The sequence below is a fragment of the Haliotis rubra genome, unplaced genomic scaffold, assembly GCF_003918875.1.
Source record: "Haliotis rubra isolate DU_JTF1 unplaced genomic scaffold, ASM391887v1 Scf27, whole genome shotgun sequence".
Taxonomy (NCBI): Eukaryota; Metazoa; Mollusca; class Gastropoda; order Lepetellida; family Haliotidae; genus Haliotis; species Haliotis rubra.
The window spans coordinates 3,383,511-3,402,109 of NW_025766780.1; the positions used below are offsets into that span (position 1 = coordinate 3,383,511).

The following is an 18,599-nucleotide window of genomic DNA, read 5'->3' on the forward strand; positions in this document are numbered from 1 at the left end:
ACATCGCCAAGTCAGCGAGCATGAACACCCATTCCCGTTAGTCACCTCTTACGACAAGCATGGGTTACTGAAGATCAATTCTAACTCGGATCTTCACGGGTCTCTGGTACGTATAATACAAGGTGTTGAAGATAATGACTGACTTAAGTAGACAGCACATGATAATTAGCTAAATGATATTTAAATTGTCAAAGGCACATGGTTGTTTAACCGTTTGAATTAACAGCACGCTGTAACAATTGCATGCACAATCTTCTGGGTTATTTAAAACCATGTTCTAAGCATATTTCTTTTTGTGCCTTTGCATCTGAGGGAAAACGACATGTGGTCTCAGTGAGATAAGTCACAATGTTGTACAGTTGGTGTCTCGTATGGACGTCAGCATGTTGACTCTTAATGGAGTTTTGCTTGTGTTTTTGATCCTGACAGGTGAGTATATTTTTTGTGTGCGATGTGGCTATGCTGACGTTCGTGTTACCATTACGGCTTTGTTTCCATTCCCTTTAGCGTGGAACATACGGTATAGTGACTGTTTATGGTGAACAATATAACACAACAATCCTGATTAATGAACATACAAACCTTTCAGTTTTAAAAATTGACACTTGTGCTTGTGCAGCAGAAATGTATAGCATCATCAGTTCTATGAGAAAACGATTGCAATGTGATGCGTGTATTTTCAGTTGTTAATGGAGACATTACATTCTCATCTTACTATGGCGACCACATGGTTCTACAGAGAGGTCCCAAGCATGCTATCATTACTGGACGGGCAACTACGATCGGCGATACTGTTACAGTAACAGTTGGTAACGGTGTTGCCAAGGGAAGCGGTAAAGTAACAACGGCATCAGATGGGAAAGGATTCTGGAAGGTCAAGTTGTCAGCAGTTTACCAAATAGGCCCCTTTGATGTGACTGTGAGATCTAGTGAAGGAAGCAAGAGTCTCCATGATGTGTTGTTTGGCGATGTCTGGGTGTGTTCTGGACAGAGCAACATGGAGTTTACAATGTATCAGGTAATTAATGTGTAATTAATGATATGCTGTAACTCTACATGCGATATATGCATGGACACAGTTGTAGTTCCACACAAAGTATGCCCATGGAAAGGGTTATGGAATGCCTGTTGGAGTGCCCGGTGTGTTGCGCAACACTGTATCATGTGTTGACAACGTCTCCCATTGTTTTCTGACGCCCAGGGGAATGCCGTTTGACTGAACACATATTGCCTTATTGTCTCGATGGAATGTAAATCATGTCCATTACCACCTGGAGGAACCCGCGTGCTTGGTAATCCAAATCCTCCCGCCTGTTATTGAAGTATTTTTCTTTGTAGGTTCTGAATAATACATATGAAGTACAAAGTGGCTTGAAGTTCACTGACATACGTCTATTCAAGGCTGAGCATGTGTCATCATCGACACCTCTTATGGATCTACAGAAGGTCAAGATACCGTGGACAACTCCAAACTCAAGTATATTTCAGTTCAGATCTCTTCAAAATAATGACATCAATAATGGATCACCACACCTTTGCTCCAAGTCACTGACATAAAATGTCCTGTCTGATTCTGTCCCATTTGGGATGTCTTTGTTCCTTGTCGCTACACGTGTGTTTATTTATTGTTTTCAATTTCCATGTTCATGTATCTGTTAGAGTTTGGTGAGGTCGTCTCCATACTAAATGTTAAATGTTACTTTTAAAAGAACCTTGATCCCATTCGCAACCATACATGTTTCGAATATATGAACAACATTCTTTAGTACCATCTTTGTGTTCACTACAAATGGTGACGACATCGTAAACGCGATGTATGCTTGTTTTAAACATCTCCTGAGACTGTAACATCACATCTCAGCCTCCAAAGGATTCAACACAAGCAGGCAGGAAGATTGTGTTACCATGTAGTATTTCTGAGCACATGGAAATGAACCCACTGACATCTGGGTCACACTGTACCTGTGTAATATCTTTGTTGTTTAACGCCACACTCAGCAATAATTCAGCTATAACGGAGGTGATTTCATAACCGATTCTGGAACTGACAAATGTGTGATAGATATTCAGGGTAACCTGCCACACTGTCAAGTACAATGCCATGCAATGAACCCGATTAGAGAGTCTGAGCTCACTTTGAATGAGTATGATACAATGAGCATTGATACATGGGCAGAATTTCAAACCCCCTATGCGGAGCAGTATCATGTATATTTGACTGATCAAATTTCTTTTGCAGAGGATCTGTACGGATTTTCAGCATTATGTTTCATGTTTGGAGAACGCATGTACCCTCACCTGAACTATCCTATCGGGCTAGTGGAATCTGACTGGTGGGGCACAAGCATCGACTGGTGGTCGTCTCCGGAAGCGGTTGCGAAGTGTAACAACCAGGGAAAACGAGCGTATGGTTTGCTTTTGCTCAGTTTCACTTTGAATTTATATACTGGCTGCAACGTTAAAACCAGATTCCCATTTACCATGCATCCTTAATCACTAACTGATTATTGCAGGGGTTTTAATCAGATTATCACTTCCCACGCATCATTAGATGATAACTGAACAGTGCAACTGTTCTAACCAGATGATCATTTTACATGCCTCCTTACATAATAACTGAATATTACAATGGTTTTCACAAGATGATCACTTTACATGCCTCCTTACATATTAACTTAATATTACAATGGTTTTCACCAGATGATCACTTTACATGCCTCCTTACATATTAACTGAATATTACAATGGTTTTCACCAGATGATCACTTTACATGCCTTCTTACATATCAACTGAATATTACAATTGTTTTCACCAGATGATCACTTTACATGCTAGCTTACATATTAACTAAATATTACAATGGTTTTCACCAGATGATCACTTTACATGATTTCTTAAATATACTCTAAAATTACAATGTTTTTTAACCAGATTATCACTTTACATGCATCCTTAGATATTAACTGAATATTACAATGGTTCTCACCGGATGATCACTTTACATGCCTCCTTACATATTAACTGAATATTACAATGGTTTTCACAAGATGATCACTTTACATGCCTCCTTACATATTAACTAAATATTACAATGGTTTTCACAAGATGATCACTTTACATGCTAGCTTACATGTTAACTGAATATTACAATGGTTTTCACCAGATGATCACTTTACATGCCTCCTTACATGTTAACTTAATATTACAATGGTTTTCACCAGATGATCACTTTACATGCATCCTTACATATTAACTTAATATTACAATGGTTTTCACCAGATGATCACTTTACATGCCTCCTTACATATTAACTGAATATTACAATGGTTTTCACAAGATGATCACTTTACATGCCTCCTTACATATTAACTAAATATTACAATGGTTTTCACCAGATGATGACTTTACATGCTAGCTTACATGTTAACTGAATATTACAATGGTTTTCACAAGATGATCACTTTACATGCTAGCTTACATGTTAACTGAATATTACAATGGTTTTCACCAGATGATCAGTTTACATGACTTCTTAAATATAAACTAAAATTACAATGTTTTTTAATCAGATTATTACTTTACATGCATCCTTACATATTAACAGAATAGTACAATGGTTTTCACCGGATGATCACTTTACATTCATCCTTCGATATTAACTGAATATTACAATGGTTCTCACCGGATGATCACTTTACATGCATCCTTACATATTAACTGAATATTACAATGGTTTTCACCGGATGATAACTTTACATGCATCCTTAGATATTAACAGAATAGTACAATGGTTTTCACCGGATGATCACTTTATATGCATCCTTACATATTAACTAAATATTACAATGGTTTTCACAAGATGATCACTTTACATGCCTCCTTACATATTAACTGAATATTACAATGGTTTTCACAAGATGATCACTTTACATGCCTCCTTACATATTAACTAAATATTACAATGGTTTTCACAAGATGATCACTTTACATGCCTCCTTACATATTAACTGAATATTACAATGGTTTTCACAAGATGATCACTTTACATGCTAGCTTACATATTAACTGAATATTACAATGGTTTTCACCAGATGATCACTTTACATGCATCCTTACATTAACTGAATATTACAATGGTTTTCACCGGATGATCACTTTACATGCATCCTTAGATATTAACTGAATATTACAATGGTTTTCACCGGATGATCACTTTACATGCATCCTTACATATTAACTAAATATTACAATGGTTTTCACAAGATGATCACTTTACATGCCTCCTTACATATTAACTGAATATTACAATGGCTTTCACAAGATGATCACTTTACATGCCTCCTTACATATTAACTAAATATTACAATGGTTTTCACAAGATGATCACTTTACATGCCTCCTTACATATTAACTAAATATTACAATGGCTTTCACCAGATGATCACTTTACATGCCTCCTTACATATTAACTGAATATTACAATGGTTTTCACAAGATGATCACTTTACATGCCTCCTTACATATTAACTAAATATTACAATGGTTTTCACAAGATGATCACTTTACATGCTAGCTTACATGTTAACTGAATATTACAATGGTTTTCACCAGATGATCACTTTACATGCCTCCTTACATATTAACTAAATATTACAATGGTTTTCACAATCCTTCGATATTAACTGAATATTACAATGGTTCTAACCAGATGATCACTTTACATGCATCCTTACAAATTAACTGAATATTACAATTGTTTTCACCGGATGAACACTTTACATTCATCCTTAGATATTGACTGAATGTTGCAATCGTTTCAACCAGGCGATCACTTTACATGGATCCTTAGATGTTAACTGAATTGTTTTAATATTGCAGATCTCCACAGAACTTTGAATTGTGGAATGCTATGATCAGCCCACTGCTCCCACTGTCCATTTATGGCGTTCTTTGGTATCAAGGTTAGTAATGTTTGGTTTATCGGATCTCACGTTCAGACTAAAGAGTAAAATATCGCGATTACATTAAAGTTAGTGTATAAATTGTCATTATGGTTCCAGGTGAAAATGACGTCGGTCATGCAAGTAGATATGCATGCAGTTTCCCAACAATGATCGAAGACTGGAGAAAACACTGGCACCAAGAATCACTGGGTGAAACGGACGTTGATTTTCCATTTGGATTTGTGCAGGTACTGTTATAGGTACAGAATTAGGCTCTCCAATTAACCCTTTATAGACATCAAGTAATGAAGGTGATATTATGTACAGAGCTAAAGTATTTTGAGATAATATTTTGTAGACTCTCAACATGTACATGTACAGTAATTTATAATCCAAAACTGTGTTCCACAGGAGATATTGTTTGTGTGAGATCAAACGATACTTCCTAGGAGATATCGTTTTGACAGCAGATTTTGTACAATGCCCTGACACTGCAATGACGTCATGAACTTGATGACGTACAATTCTATGATATCCCTGCACTGCAACTCAAATGGCAGTACCGTGTTCAGAGATGTACATTGTTTCATTGAAAACTAACGAAGAGTCATTTTGGATCATAAATAGAATCTCATCCTCGTGTCTTCTGATATCAAATATATCAACACTCGGATATTTGTAACTTTATTTACTCGTGTTGATATAATTGTTATCAGATGACACTTGGGTGAGATTCTCTATGGTATGTACATGTCTACAGCTCGCCGCATACAGAAATGACAGCAGCATTCGCGGAGGCTGGCCTGACACCCGCCTGGCTCAGACAGCCAACTATGGCTATGTGCCTAACCCGAAGATGAAGAACGTATTTATGGCCGTGTCCTTGGACTTACCTGACTTTTCATCACCTTCGGGAGCGTAAGTTGGAATTTGCAAAGTCCCTTGTTAAGGTCACAAATAGATAACTGCCAACTATGTAACTCTCTGACGAGTAAAGTGCTAGATTGGTTTCTCTGTCGTAAATAACACCGTGATAGATATGGATATAAAATTTTATAATATATGTTAAAGGAGGAATGTTCCCCACGACCTGGTATCCATAGACAGGGATGACCCTTACTTTGTCTCAGAGTCATATGTTTGATTAGTATAGGTCATGAAATTTGAGTTTGAAGAAATACAATTGGGTTTTTAATGACTTTAACAAAATTCACCAGGACTTACAACTGGAAGGATCGTTATCACCCTTTAAGCATTATCTAAGCATCTTCGCCTCGAGGAGCATTGCCGAACAATTTCTACCACTGATGGCCTATCGCAAAATGTTTTTGCCACCTTATGATTCCTATTATGTCAAAGCTTTTGATATAAACGGATTTGTTTGATCATTAATAATATCCACGATCTACGTGCTATGATGACTCCGTATATAGGTATCACATATTCACTTAAAATAGCCAGTAAGTAAGTGTTTTTTAATACAAGCACTGACTTAATTGGGTTTTAAGGATTTTGTCATATTTTGTAGAGTTCATCCTCGTTACAAGCAGGACATGGCCTCCCGTTTGATTCTGCCAGCACTTGCTGTGGCCTACCACGAGACCGGACTAGAGTATGAAGGACCCTTCCCATCTTCATATAAAGTTGACAATGTAGCCGAAACACTCACTATTGAGTTCAACAATGGGAAGACACCGATTGAAGTTAGGAACAACACTGGTTACGAGGTACCGTATTAGTGGTAGCAGTTCGTTTGAACTGTTACAGATATTGACTCAACACATAATTATATCTGCACAAATGCATTCCTAGTTCATCTAGGTTTATGTGACCATGTGCCTAAATGGTTATACTGTTCTTTTGTCAAAGGTATGTTGTTCTGGACACAAGACCTGTGAGTCCCAAGACGTCTGGGCAGCTGCTCCCATAGTAGAGCACCACACCGCGTCAGTTACGTTGTCCACCGCCGGCTGCATCAACAACCTCAACCCTGTCGGTGTCCGATACCTCTGGTGGGAGAGTCCATGTCCATTAAGGTCTTGCGCTGTGTATGGCAGGGACAACGATCTTCCTGCACCACCGTTCAAAAAAACTGACGGGTTTTAGGGACTGATGTAAAAATAGTCTCTTAAAAGAATAAACAAAAACCATGAAGCGTTTGTTTTCCAAGAATAGCTGCTTCATGGTCACTCTTGTTCGTAAACAAATAACCACAAGTGACATTACTGTAAAGGTACTGGCCCAGGTAGAGGCTTATGATTATGTCTTGTCACAAGTACTGCATGAAGAGAAATATTACTTTTTACATATGAAAACATTAACAAACAAAAGGCAAATTCTGAATGATTTAATACTCTTTCGGCTATGGACATGATGACATATGCCTTCATAACACACTTTATGAACGCGAACATCCAATCAGTGTTCGGGGACAGACCTGCAACAAACCAAACATAACTTACACTGTACAAACACTTACTCGAACAGCTGATTCAGTCGAATCCTTATTGAAAGCTTCATCACATCCTCAAGGTAGTCGCTTTAGACCGTACCTGAATGATGATGATAAAAACAAACTATCATTGTTTGACCTTCTGATCATAACATATATGCTTTGGAAACATAGCTTTCAACTTACTACTTGTACGTTTATACGTAAGTTCCAGACATTGACTCGCACACAGTGTAACTTAGGGTTAGACGCTTCGTGCATACTTACGGTCTTTCACAAAGGTAGAGGCGTTTGTTAGAACACGCCAAGTCAGCCCATTTAAATGAACGACTGGAATACATGATAACACAGTCTTCTTGATGACCATCTGATTGGTTAGGTTCTCCAGATGCCCACGCTGTGTAGGTTACCGGCTTCTGGTTGCTGTCCCAGATCCACGCTCCTTCCTTGTGTCGATCGTTAACCCCAATCCACACGCTCTCGTTGACTGGAGCAGTCATAAGATTACATGAAACCATTTGTTTGTTTGATTGAATGGGTGCCAAGCGCACACTAATTCATAGTTCAGTTATATTCTGAAAGCATATATATATATTTGAATCTGGACTCAACAAGCCGGTGATTGATATTGACTCCCCTAAGAAGAGCAGCCTAGCCACCATATCTAGTGACCTGCCTTATCCATTAGCCTGTTCTTTTAACAATGATGTGTGGCTGGACATCTATCCTAACCCAGAACCTGCCTTTATATATGTTCAGGGTAAAACATGGGTCTCTTTGCTATCAATAACGTGCGACTTTATTAATAATTCGGTCGGACCTTTGCCAACTATCTTAAGTTTTGCGCTATGTTGAACCGCTCTTTTTGATAGGTATAGTGCAAGGATCCCAAGTACACAAGTAAACACACATCTCCCTACACAGTTCGCATATTTATATGCTGGTCAATATTACTTGATGGTATTTATTTTTTCCCCTGCCACGAAACAAATAGTACAGATAATATACCTCTTAGGTAGTGTAGAAAGTCTCTGGCGTTGGTATTTTTGGCCTTGGTATCCAGTGTTGCGAGATGAGAACCAAACTCTGTGCAAAATTGCTGGAATATATAAATCTCCAAAATGGCGAAACACTTGGAATGTGCATTAAGTCATACAAACCTACATCATGATCAAATTATACCAAATTAAAGATTAATTCCATACAATGTCAATGGTTGTGACAACCGCAACGCGCACTTTATCTTCTTTCTGAATAGTATAGATGATATGATAACAGTGTTTCATCAAGAAATCAAAGTTTGACTGACTTACTGAGTTTGGTTTTACGCCGCTTTTAGCAATATTCCAGTAACACCACGGCGGGGGACACCAGAAATGGGCTTCACACATTGTACCCATGTGGGGATGCTTACCCGGGTCTTCGGCGTGACGAGCCAACGCTTTAACCACTAGGCTACCCCACCGATCCTTATCAAAGTTTGAAGATTTGCCGTGAGACTGGTGGAATATTGCTTAAAACGGCATAAAAATCAGATGAACTCACTCACACACACACCGAGACACACACACTCCACTTTGTTACATGTTACATTGTAAGAACCTGCTCTGTAAATGCAAAAGGCCAGAATGTCTTATAGCAAATGACACACCATGTATATTTTGATGCGTGTCCATGTTGAGTATACAAAGTATTTTAAATGCCACTGTTGAGCATACGTGGGGTAATGTACTTGTTTATGTTATTGGTACGTGAGATGGAGATATTTATCATCATTCAACCTGTCTGTGTAGAATCCTTAAAGGACACTGACCTGTGCTTCATGCCAGGAATTCTTGTTGGTAAACACGGAGTAACAAGAATCGTCATACTTCGTCCAACCATTTGGACACACACCTATAAGTGAACTGAGTTTGAACAAAGCTTTCAGTATTATTTCAGTCTTATCTTAAGTTGAATTCTCAACATGAAGAGATTCTCTGATCCATAATCGATGACTTACAGACCGCCATCATATACCGGAATATTTGATAAACAACAACGTGAAGCAGCTAGACGATGTTCACTGGGGTTAGTCTTGAAGGACCTTAAATCATCACCGTGTTTCATCTCTCGTTCGGGTATAGTGACCACTAAAGGTTTGACCACTGAACGTTTTGAAGACGCAACTCAGCACAATTAACTATGGAATATTCCTGTTCTTTGGAAAAGCAGCGAAATCCATTCCTCCGAATAAAGAATACCTGCAAATGATCATGGTATTGCCATATGAAACATACCTTCGGTCACAAGTGTTACACTTGCAAGTACAAGGAAGGCCCCCAATGCAACAGTGAACGACATTCCGAGGGAAGACAAAGATTAACCTGATCTATTATCTATGACATTGTTTATGTATGTATGAAAGGCGGGCTTCGCCTATCAAGTACACAAGCCCTAACATATGTTCTACCATTGCTATCGATAACTCAGTAGAACAGCTTATCACCAGCGAGGAAACCTATTTCAACATGAAGAATTCCCGACACCAATCACTGTCAGGGTCACATCACACACGCTTCTTTCACATGTCTATCTATCTCTGTAGGGTTACTGGTACATAATAACATATGCGTTTCCTAACCATATTTATTCCAAAATGTGGGTGTTATGACGTATTTGAGAACCTCTGTCGAGTGGTCGAAGCAGAACGTCCGATTTTACGCCATCACTTTTCATTTTCAAAGCGTTCTTATACACGACACATTTTGCAGCTTGGTTGACGAGTGAATGATGTAACGAGTTGTTGACCATATTGTAATATACTGAAACGCAAAAGAAATTTCAAAACCAAATGCAATTTTTTCTTCTTACAAGGTGGTGTTTTCATTGTGATTGTAACATTTGGTTAACGTGCACGGAGGAAACCTCTGCTGTCACAGACCATATCGTGGTCCTGTCCTCACCGCGCCCAAACCGACTGCAATGGGCAACTCAGCATCGAAATTGGCGTTATCGACGATGGAGAACTGTGCTTTTTTTTGATGAAAGCCGATATTGTGTTTCGACAGCCGTTGGCAGAGTGAGAGTATTGTGAAGGCGTGGTATGAGTGTCCAATGAGTGTATTGTTGAAAGAGGCTCCTGGGGTGGTCCAAGCATCATGTTTTGGGGTGCAATCGGTCTGAACCAGAGAGTTGGCACCGTGGTGTTTTAGAATCTCGGTCCAGGACGAGGAAATGGCGTGACAGCTGCTTGCCATATTGACCAAGTCATAAGACGTTGTACCACATTTTGGACGTCACGGAAATCACATCTGCAACGCTGTCCATGGAGGCCACACACGACACTGGTTTTGAGGTATCCTAATGATACCATTTTTGGTGATTTTGTTTGTGTGAACTCTAAATGTGATTCCCGAAAATATGTTAACGATAAATTGTCAAGTTTGAACTCAATCCTCCGTTTTGATTGTTAATAAGGGCGAATAAAGTGTGTGCTTTAAGAAACATCTATCGGTGTAGCGTTTCTTTTGCGGTTTAGTATATATTCTGATATTTTTTATTTATGTTTAATGTACTAAAACAGTATGACACGACCTATTCTTTAAGTATTGTGGCTTTTATTACATAGCTTCAGTGGCGTATTACGTCACTAATTTCCCATCACTAAATCAAAGGTGTAAGTCAGGGAATAGAACACATGGTGACCCCGTGATTTGACCTTTGCGTACTGTTGAACTGAGGCAACAACCGGTATTTATCTATTTTTTAAGGTTCGTTGACGCCGTTGTCTTTGCCTTGCGAGAGGTTTAAGAACGTCCAACATCTTGAGCTGTCCTGAAACTCTTTCTAATATCACAACGCACAGGCAACACAAGGGATATTCATGTTCTTTGGTTTGTTCTTGTCCAATGTCAATACATGTGAAAAAGTCGGTGACACATTTTTTTAATTTTAGGAAGTGGATATTTACTTTTTCAAACCATAATATCTTATCAAATGATAGAACATCAATGATAACATATTTTACCCTTAGAAGAGGCCGAGAATGTATTCGTAAATCATTTTTAGAAAAGCTTTACATATGCAATGGAGCGATATATGACGATAATCACATGTGAAAAACTGACGTTAATACAACGCGTAGTTGTAAAGATTAACCTCTGTTTACCCCAGTGTAGATTTCCTCGTTGCTTTCATGTTTGACGTATTAATGAGCAATACGCAATGTTAGTCAGTAGTTTTATAACGATTCTGCCACATTTGTGACAAAGTCGGTACCAGGGATAATGTTATGCAGAGGATCACCCAAACAGCCATTGACAGTAGTAAAAATAGTAGTGGATATTCCATTCTGGGATGACATCTTTTGAGAATCATGTTGTATGATTGTATACGGATTTAGAAAATGATTATTTCATTCAGAATGTGTTATGAATTTCGTACAAACTTTTTCTCGTGAACATGGTCGGGGTAAAAAGTTCCTGTAAAACCTATTCGTGTGTTGCTGTTGTTGCTGCACATTTCAGTGTTCTGATATTGATTTAAATTCATATAATCGTTGTATCATGTGCGGCGTCGGTCACCTCAGAAACGGCTACGTGCAATTTGAATGCTGGAACAAGAGCTCCTTACCTTTCACAGTCAGAAATTAACAGTCACGATATTGATATACCAATAGCGCTGTTGATAGACGTCGAGCTGGCCGATAAGGGCGGCATCTGACGCATCATTTCCTGCGAACGTGTCAAAGTGCATCTGAACATAGTTACAGATGTGAGAGTGAGTAGGGCTTCACCAATGTAACCTTCATGCCCGACGTCCACGTGGTATCCCACGCCTGACGGACCGTCACATCACTGTAAGAAGTTGGTGGTGCCAAGAGCAAGAGCGGGAGTGCTTGTCCAATCGTCGTTGAGCGAAGTTTGTTTTGGACAGGCCGAATAGGGTGTGTCGTTTGGCGTTTTCATGCTATTAATGTTAGAACGAACGATCGTTTCGGTAATGGCCTGGGATCACTGTGACTAGCAGAACATGTTACCCACGGACTTGTCACTGAGAGTACTTCCGGGGTAACATCAGGATGGCAACGCAAAGCACTCGGGCTAGAAACCTTACAGGAGCAACAGGAGAACATAACCACCTAACCATTGCCAGGTCCCAGTCCAGACAATGTTACAATATGGAATATGTCTGGGATATTCCTGGACCACTGTCTACAGCCACCGACCACGACCTTAAACGAATCTGTCACTGCGCTACAAGAAGAGTGAAATGGAATAAACCAAGTTGACACTCGAGGTATTCATTGAATCCGGGATTACCTTGAAAATAGAGGCGAATTCTTGCGATATTAATGAGTTTGACTTTTGATGGTAAATGACGTGATGGACAGTAGGACGCTTTGGCAAAACTATGGTCATCTAGAGTTCAACGACTACTGCAGATCTCAATCAGCTGTCCTAAACTGTGTGTCTCATTAAATATATAAAATATCAATAGTTAGGACATCTTTTTATGGAAAACCCCCAACCTTATAAATAGTAAAATATAAGCAGATTATCATCCGAACTTCCTCATAATTACAATATAAGCAGATGATCATCCGGTCTTCCTCAGAATTACAATGTAAGGAGATGATCATCCGACCTTCTTCAGAATTACAATATAAGGAGGCTAACCAAAATGGGCTCGTAACGATATAATCGGGACCTATAGTTACGTGTTTGGTTTCTTTACTTTCATATGTGGATGGTGTGATTGCTATACGATATAGTAACTGATGATTTCATCCCATTTATTCGTTACAGATGACAAAGACATCGATTCTCTTTAGGCAGGAATGCGGTGCTGGCGATATGTAGCCTGCCGATAGAACATTAAGTTAGAGGGCGGCTTCGGATCTGAAAGAAAGGCGTAAATTGTTAATACATTTTGTAATTGTGTAACTTTGCATTTTGAAAGTTTAACTTAAAATGCACATAACATATCACTTATTAACACAATTATCATGTATGGTGCCTATCAAGGTGTACGTGTATTATGTAACTGTGAAATGAAACAAGGTAAGACTCTTTGACTATTCATATAAGTGAGTGAGTGAGTGAGTTAAAATTTGACATCGCATCGGCAATATTACAGCCATATAGCGATGAAAACAAGGTAATCAATTTAAAATATCTGTCGACAAAGGACAGTAAAACTAACTAGACTATCACAGATATATATTTAAAACTAGTAATGAAATCTAAAATACTTTAACTATAGAGGACGATACAATATAAACACAGGCTATAGATCGCCAACAACTGGAGGTAGATCACCATACTAGGGACCATGGGGACTTACAGTACCTTTGCTACCTGCATGGACCCTAGCTGGATTTACATCATCCCTTCTGCCGCTGGCATTCATATAAGCAGTATCAAATAGCCCATGAAGTTGTGAGGGTAACGCGTTCAAATACCTTCGTTCGCATATGTAGTCAAATTTGTTTGAGCAGACGGTGTCGTGCCACGTGAACTTGGTGGGTTCATAAAGCTCCAGACAATTTTGACTGCCTCCGTCCGGTTGACCAGGGTGCCAGTCAGTGTTTGTGAAGCTGGCCTGGTCAATGTCCCACACCCACAGCCCTTCTGTCCTTAGGTCGCTAGCGCCGACCCAGACGTTATCTTTTTCTACATGGAACAAAAACAGATTCATTATACGTCATTATTCCTGTTATACCGTCTACAAAATATACATTCGACCCGTGAGGATCCCAATGTAGATCGATGCCCATAATGTTGATCACTGGATTGTCTGCTCCAGACTCGATTATTTACAGATCGCCGTCATATAGCTGGCATATTGCTGAGTGCGGCGTTAAACATTCAGATATGGTACAAATTTAATGTTGTGACACATTTATTTCCGTATTTGTGATAACCTGCTCATCATTTAAATCATTACATACATATATTTCATTATTATACCATTGACGAGGTCATACAGTAACAGGAGCCTCTATTTAAGACAAGTTGTTTAGCTTACGGTTTACATAATTGAGAAAGGCTTTTATGTTCGTCACTTTACGAGTTGTGTTGAGTGTTGCAAGATGTCCCCCGAATTCACGGCAGTAACTCTGAAATTAGATGGAAATATTCAGCCATGTTGTCATCTCCAACAAAGAATTGTTTGTTCGTCTTATACTAAAATATTGATATGACGTCGGTCTGCAAAATGGCGAGTCAAACCAGTGGTTGATACCATGAACAACCTCGGATACAATGCCACGTACTAAACCGCACTAAAAACTTCATTGAGAACCATTCTAACCTCGGATCCCTGCTAGAACCGCGAAGAAAGACTGAACTTTCAATATATCTTAACTTTAGTCAACTATTTCACCTTTACCTCGATCATTTATTGTAATGGAGACTACTTCAATAAAGTTTGGTCAAACTGACATGCTCTATTCTCTTGAATATATTGTTATGCAAAACCGTGTAAATGCTAATGATAAATAAATAAATAAATAAATAAATAAATAAATAAATAGATACATAAAAACTATTTCACCGGTGTGTTGTGTTGTACAACGTAACAGCAGCTACAGAAAAGATTTCAGCATGTCGCGCCTTTCGTATGGAACTCTTTACCGCTCCAAATCAAACTTGCCCCAACCCGACTCTTTCAAGAAGGCCCTAAAGACGTTCCTTTTAACGAAAGCCTACAACCGACCTTTCCACTTCTTCTGTAAATGGTTTTGATGAGTCATGAGCATTAACAATATTCCAACTATATGGCGGCGGCCTGTAAATAATCGAGTCCAGATGCACATGATGCCATTCACTTAATTGTTTGGTTCAGGCTCGATTATGTACAGATCGCCGTCATTTAGCTCCCAAATTGCCGGGTTCCGTCAAGCACAAAAACGGGGTGGAATAAAACAATGATTAAAAACCTGCCCCTGCATCTAACCAGGAAGACTTCGACTTGTACACGGCATAACATGACTGGTCATACTTTGTCCATCCGTCAGGGCAAATAGAGGTAACTGAAACCAAAACTCACCATTAAAACAATGACTTGTTTGAAGACGAAAAAGTATTTGACCAGTGTTAAACGCAGCATCAATCCACACAACGATGGTAAAGTGAAACAATGGATTTGAATAACATGCGATAACATATCAGCTGAGGTGTATCAATGTTCAAGACACTCACATTTATAAGAAGTAAGGTTAGTTTATCAATTATCGATTATAGATCCTGAGACCGTTGTCAAGCACTACTACCACTGAACAATATACACTGCAACAAATATGCTGCATTGTATTAGTTAAAGTAGTTGTCATCCATAATGTATCTTAACTTATTGTTATTCACGTACTTCTAAACTGCCAGTCAACCAGAGGTTAGTGTGTGTACAATACATTACGAGTGAGTGAGTGGGTGAGTGGGTGGGTGAGTGAGTGAGTTACTAGTTAACGTCACATCGGCATTGTATCAGCCATATCGTGACGAGAACAATTTTGATGTTGATAAAGACTACGTGTATATTATAGAACCTGTCGTCAAAGGACAGTAAAACACCTAGGCTATCACAGTTAGATTAAAACTAGTATGTTAAGTTAAATCAAATAATTTTGGGACAATACAATATAAACCCCCAAAAAAAAATAATAATAATAATAAATAAATAAAAAAAAAAATAATAAAAAATAAAATAAAATAAATAAATAAATAAATAAATAAATAAATAAATAAATAAATAAATAAATAAATAAAATAAATAAAATAAAATAAAATAAAATAAAATAAAATAAAATAAAAAAATAAAAATTTAAAAAATAAAATAAATAAAATAAAATAACTAAATAAAAAATAAAACATAAAATAAAACATAAATAAAAATATAAAAAAAGGCTATAGATCACCAACAACTGAAGGTAGATTACCATACTAGGGACCATGGGGACTTACAGTACTTTTGCTACCTGCATGAACCGCAGCTGGATTTACATCCCCTTCAGCTATTGGCAATTTGGACAATTCTAGACAGGTAGTGTGACATACATTTGGGATGAGTTTATGGTTTCGGATAATGCTGGATCAAATAAGCAACACGTAACACGTATATAACGTATCACTGCATGTCACGTTTTTTTTCAACATTTAAAAAAAAATTAAATTAATTTTGTAAATCTATTTATTTGTTCCCATAATTGAATACAATCTTATAAAAAAAGCAGTAAATATACAAATACATGATCAAATTCATTGGGTTCAACAAAAATGTTAGATCAACTGATAGCATAAAGAGATTATAATCCATTAAAATTATTCCCCTTCGATTATAGATTACGTTCGAAAATAAAGGAAACCATTTGCCTGAAAATTTATCAAAATTATTGTTCCTTCTGGATATGAAATTCTCAACCGTATTATTTAGAAGAATTTTTAAGAAATTATTAACTTTTGGAATTATTTTCTTCAAAGTGCAAGTATATATCATTTAGCAGATAAGATTATATGATTGAGTTGGCTTATTACCCAAAATTCCAAACCAAACCAAGATCTTTGTTATTTCAAATTTCTGTATGTTTTGGATTATCCAATTTTCAAGTTCCTTCCAGAAGGTTTGGGTTACAGCACATGCCCAATATACATGACTAAAGTTTCACTATAAACATTACAACAGCTACATAATACATTGTCAACAAGTTTCATTTTCATAAGCTCTTTTTTTTATATAAATAATTCTGTGCAAAAATATAAATTTAAAACCTAAATGTTTTACATCTTTCAAATTCTCTCTGCAAATATTGAAAATCATACGCCATCAAAATCAATATCATAAAATACGTTTTCCCATTTAAGGCAAATATGAGGTTTAATATTGTTAGATAAGAGTTTATCATAAAATAATCTTGAACCTTTTTTCAAATCCATACAATTTTATGAAGAAAGTTATTATCCCCATCATTGTTATGTAAAACATCTTTCCAAGAAGGATTATCAATTTCAACAATATTCTGAAAGTTTGCTCCATATTATAGTATATCATTTAATGGAAAATTGCATGGATTACTCATATTTGTTTTTCTCAAATAGAGTCTGAGTGTAGAGGGTTTCCTGGCATTAACAAAGTTTTAATATCTGTCATGCGTAAACCCCCTTCTGTATAATCTTTTTTTAAAGCGCTCCGTTTAATTTTGTCATTTTTGTCATTCCAAATAAATCTGAAAAATAGTCTCTTAAGGGAAGTGATAAATTCATCAAGTGGGTTAGGTAAAGAATTGAAAATGTGAACCAATTTTGAAAGAGCCAATGTTTTAATTACAGTGATTTTGCCAATCAGTGTCAGATGTCTTTTTCTCCATGTTGTCAGAAATCTATTAATTTCTTCATGTCTTTTTCTTGTGTTGATTACCAATAATTCATTCAAATCAGGTGTGGATTTTATAAAATTCCTTTCTTTGCCATTCTATATTCAAATCTTCACAAATTATATCTCTGCTACCTGCATGTCACGTTAATGAATGAGGAAAGGAAGAAGTTACGCTTGTCTCTAATATTTACCACTTTGGTGAAAGTCATTTGCGCATCTGTTATGCGGAGAAGAGTTCTATTCTGGTCCATATGAACCAACTGACAATTTCTTGTAAACCACTTCTCTCACAGCAATGTCCCGGACACAATTTGGCCAACGTTCTTTGTCAATATGCTTGTATACAAAATAATCAGACGGAGAAAACAAGATAAGTGAGTATTGTGCAAATCAAATGGTAACATGAATACCTGACTGTACCAACCTGTTGATGATAAATAGAACAGAAGGATTGATTTCAAGCAACTATTCAAAATCATTGCCGCTGTGATTGACGTTGACCATCCACGACAGATCAGCACCTTAATGCGAAACGTGAATTCAGATATTAAGGTGTGTCACCATATTTCCAGAGATAAGATAATATTTCCCTTACATAAATTTGGGTCGACATTTGGACCTAGGTAGAGCGTTGTCATTTTCAATTCTGTTCTACGGACACCTTAGGATTTGGTTTTTGCTCTAATGATAAGGGGACGCACCTGTGCATATGTATTTACGCAGTTCTGTACACGAGCATGTACTCCTTCCTTTACATATGCCTGTACGTATTTCTGTACAGATGTATTTTGAAAGAGGCAATGCAAACTCACCCCGATTGTATGCAAATCCCATATTTCCTGATGTGGAT

General features: G+C 37.5%; 3 protein-coding genes across 4 annotated transcripts; 1 reads left to right on the forward strand and 2 right to left on the reverse strand.

Annotated features, from left to right (window-relative positions):
• Positions 1–328: 328 nt before the first annotated feature.
• On the forward strand, positions 329–7,098 carry LOC124280600 (sialate O-acetylesterase-like). Its single transcript, XM_046716580.1, has 9 exons — positions 329–429; positions 684–1,018; positions 1,339–1,477; positions 2,240–2,405; positions 4,880–4,962; positions 5,062–5,192; positions 5,705–5,862; positions 6,473–6,671; positions 6,814–7,098. The coding sequence occupies exons 1-9, from the start codon at positions 372–374 to the stop codon at positions 7,048–7,050; spliced, it is 1,506 nt and encodes a 501-aa protein (XP_046572536.1). The 5' UTR covers positions 329–371; the 3' UTR covers positions 7,051–7,098.
• Positions 7,099–7,278: 180 nt separating this feature from the next.
• LOC124280542 (C-type lectin BML-2-like) lies at positions 7,279–9,781 on the reverse strand. The gene is made up of 5 exons (XM_046716490.1): positions 9,676–9,781; positions 9,210–9,292; positions 8,405–8,495; positions 7,664–7,883; positions 7,279–7,381 (listed from the first exon to the last, which is right to left on the reverse strand). Exons 1-5 carry the CDS (start codon positions 9,737–9,739, stop codon positions 7,363–7,365), a joined length of 477 nt encoding a protein of 158 aa, XP_046572446.1. The 5' UTR covers positions 9,740–9,781; the 3' UTR covers positions 7,279–7,362.
• A 3,370-nt stretch (positions 9,782–13,151) lies between these two features.
• On the reverse strand, positions 13,152–18,271 carry LOC124280544 (perlucin-like). Of its 2 annotated transcripts, XM_046716491.1 has the most exons (5): positions 18,174–18,271; positions 15,325–15,413; positions 14,408–14,498; positions 13,842–14,052; positions 13,152–13,278 (listed from the first exon to the last, which is right to left on the reverse strand). In XM_046716491.1, exons 1-5 carry the CDS (start codon positions 18,226–18,228, stop codon positions 13,260–13,262), a joined length of 465 nt encoding a protein of 154 aa, XP_046572447.1. In that variant the 5' UTR covers positions 18,229–18,271; the 3' UTR covers positions 13,152–13,259. The 2 variants fall into 2 exon arrangements, with proteins under 2 accessions (XP_046572447.1, XP_046572448.1); XM_046716492.1 differs by lacking the exons at positions 15,325–15,413; positions 18,174–18,271 and adding an exon at positions 15,431–15,513.
• Between the last annotated feature and the right edge of the window lie 328 nt (positions 18,272–18,599).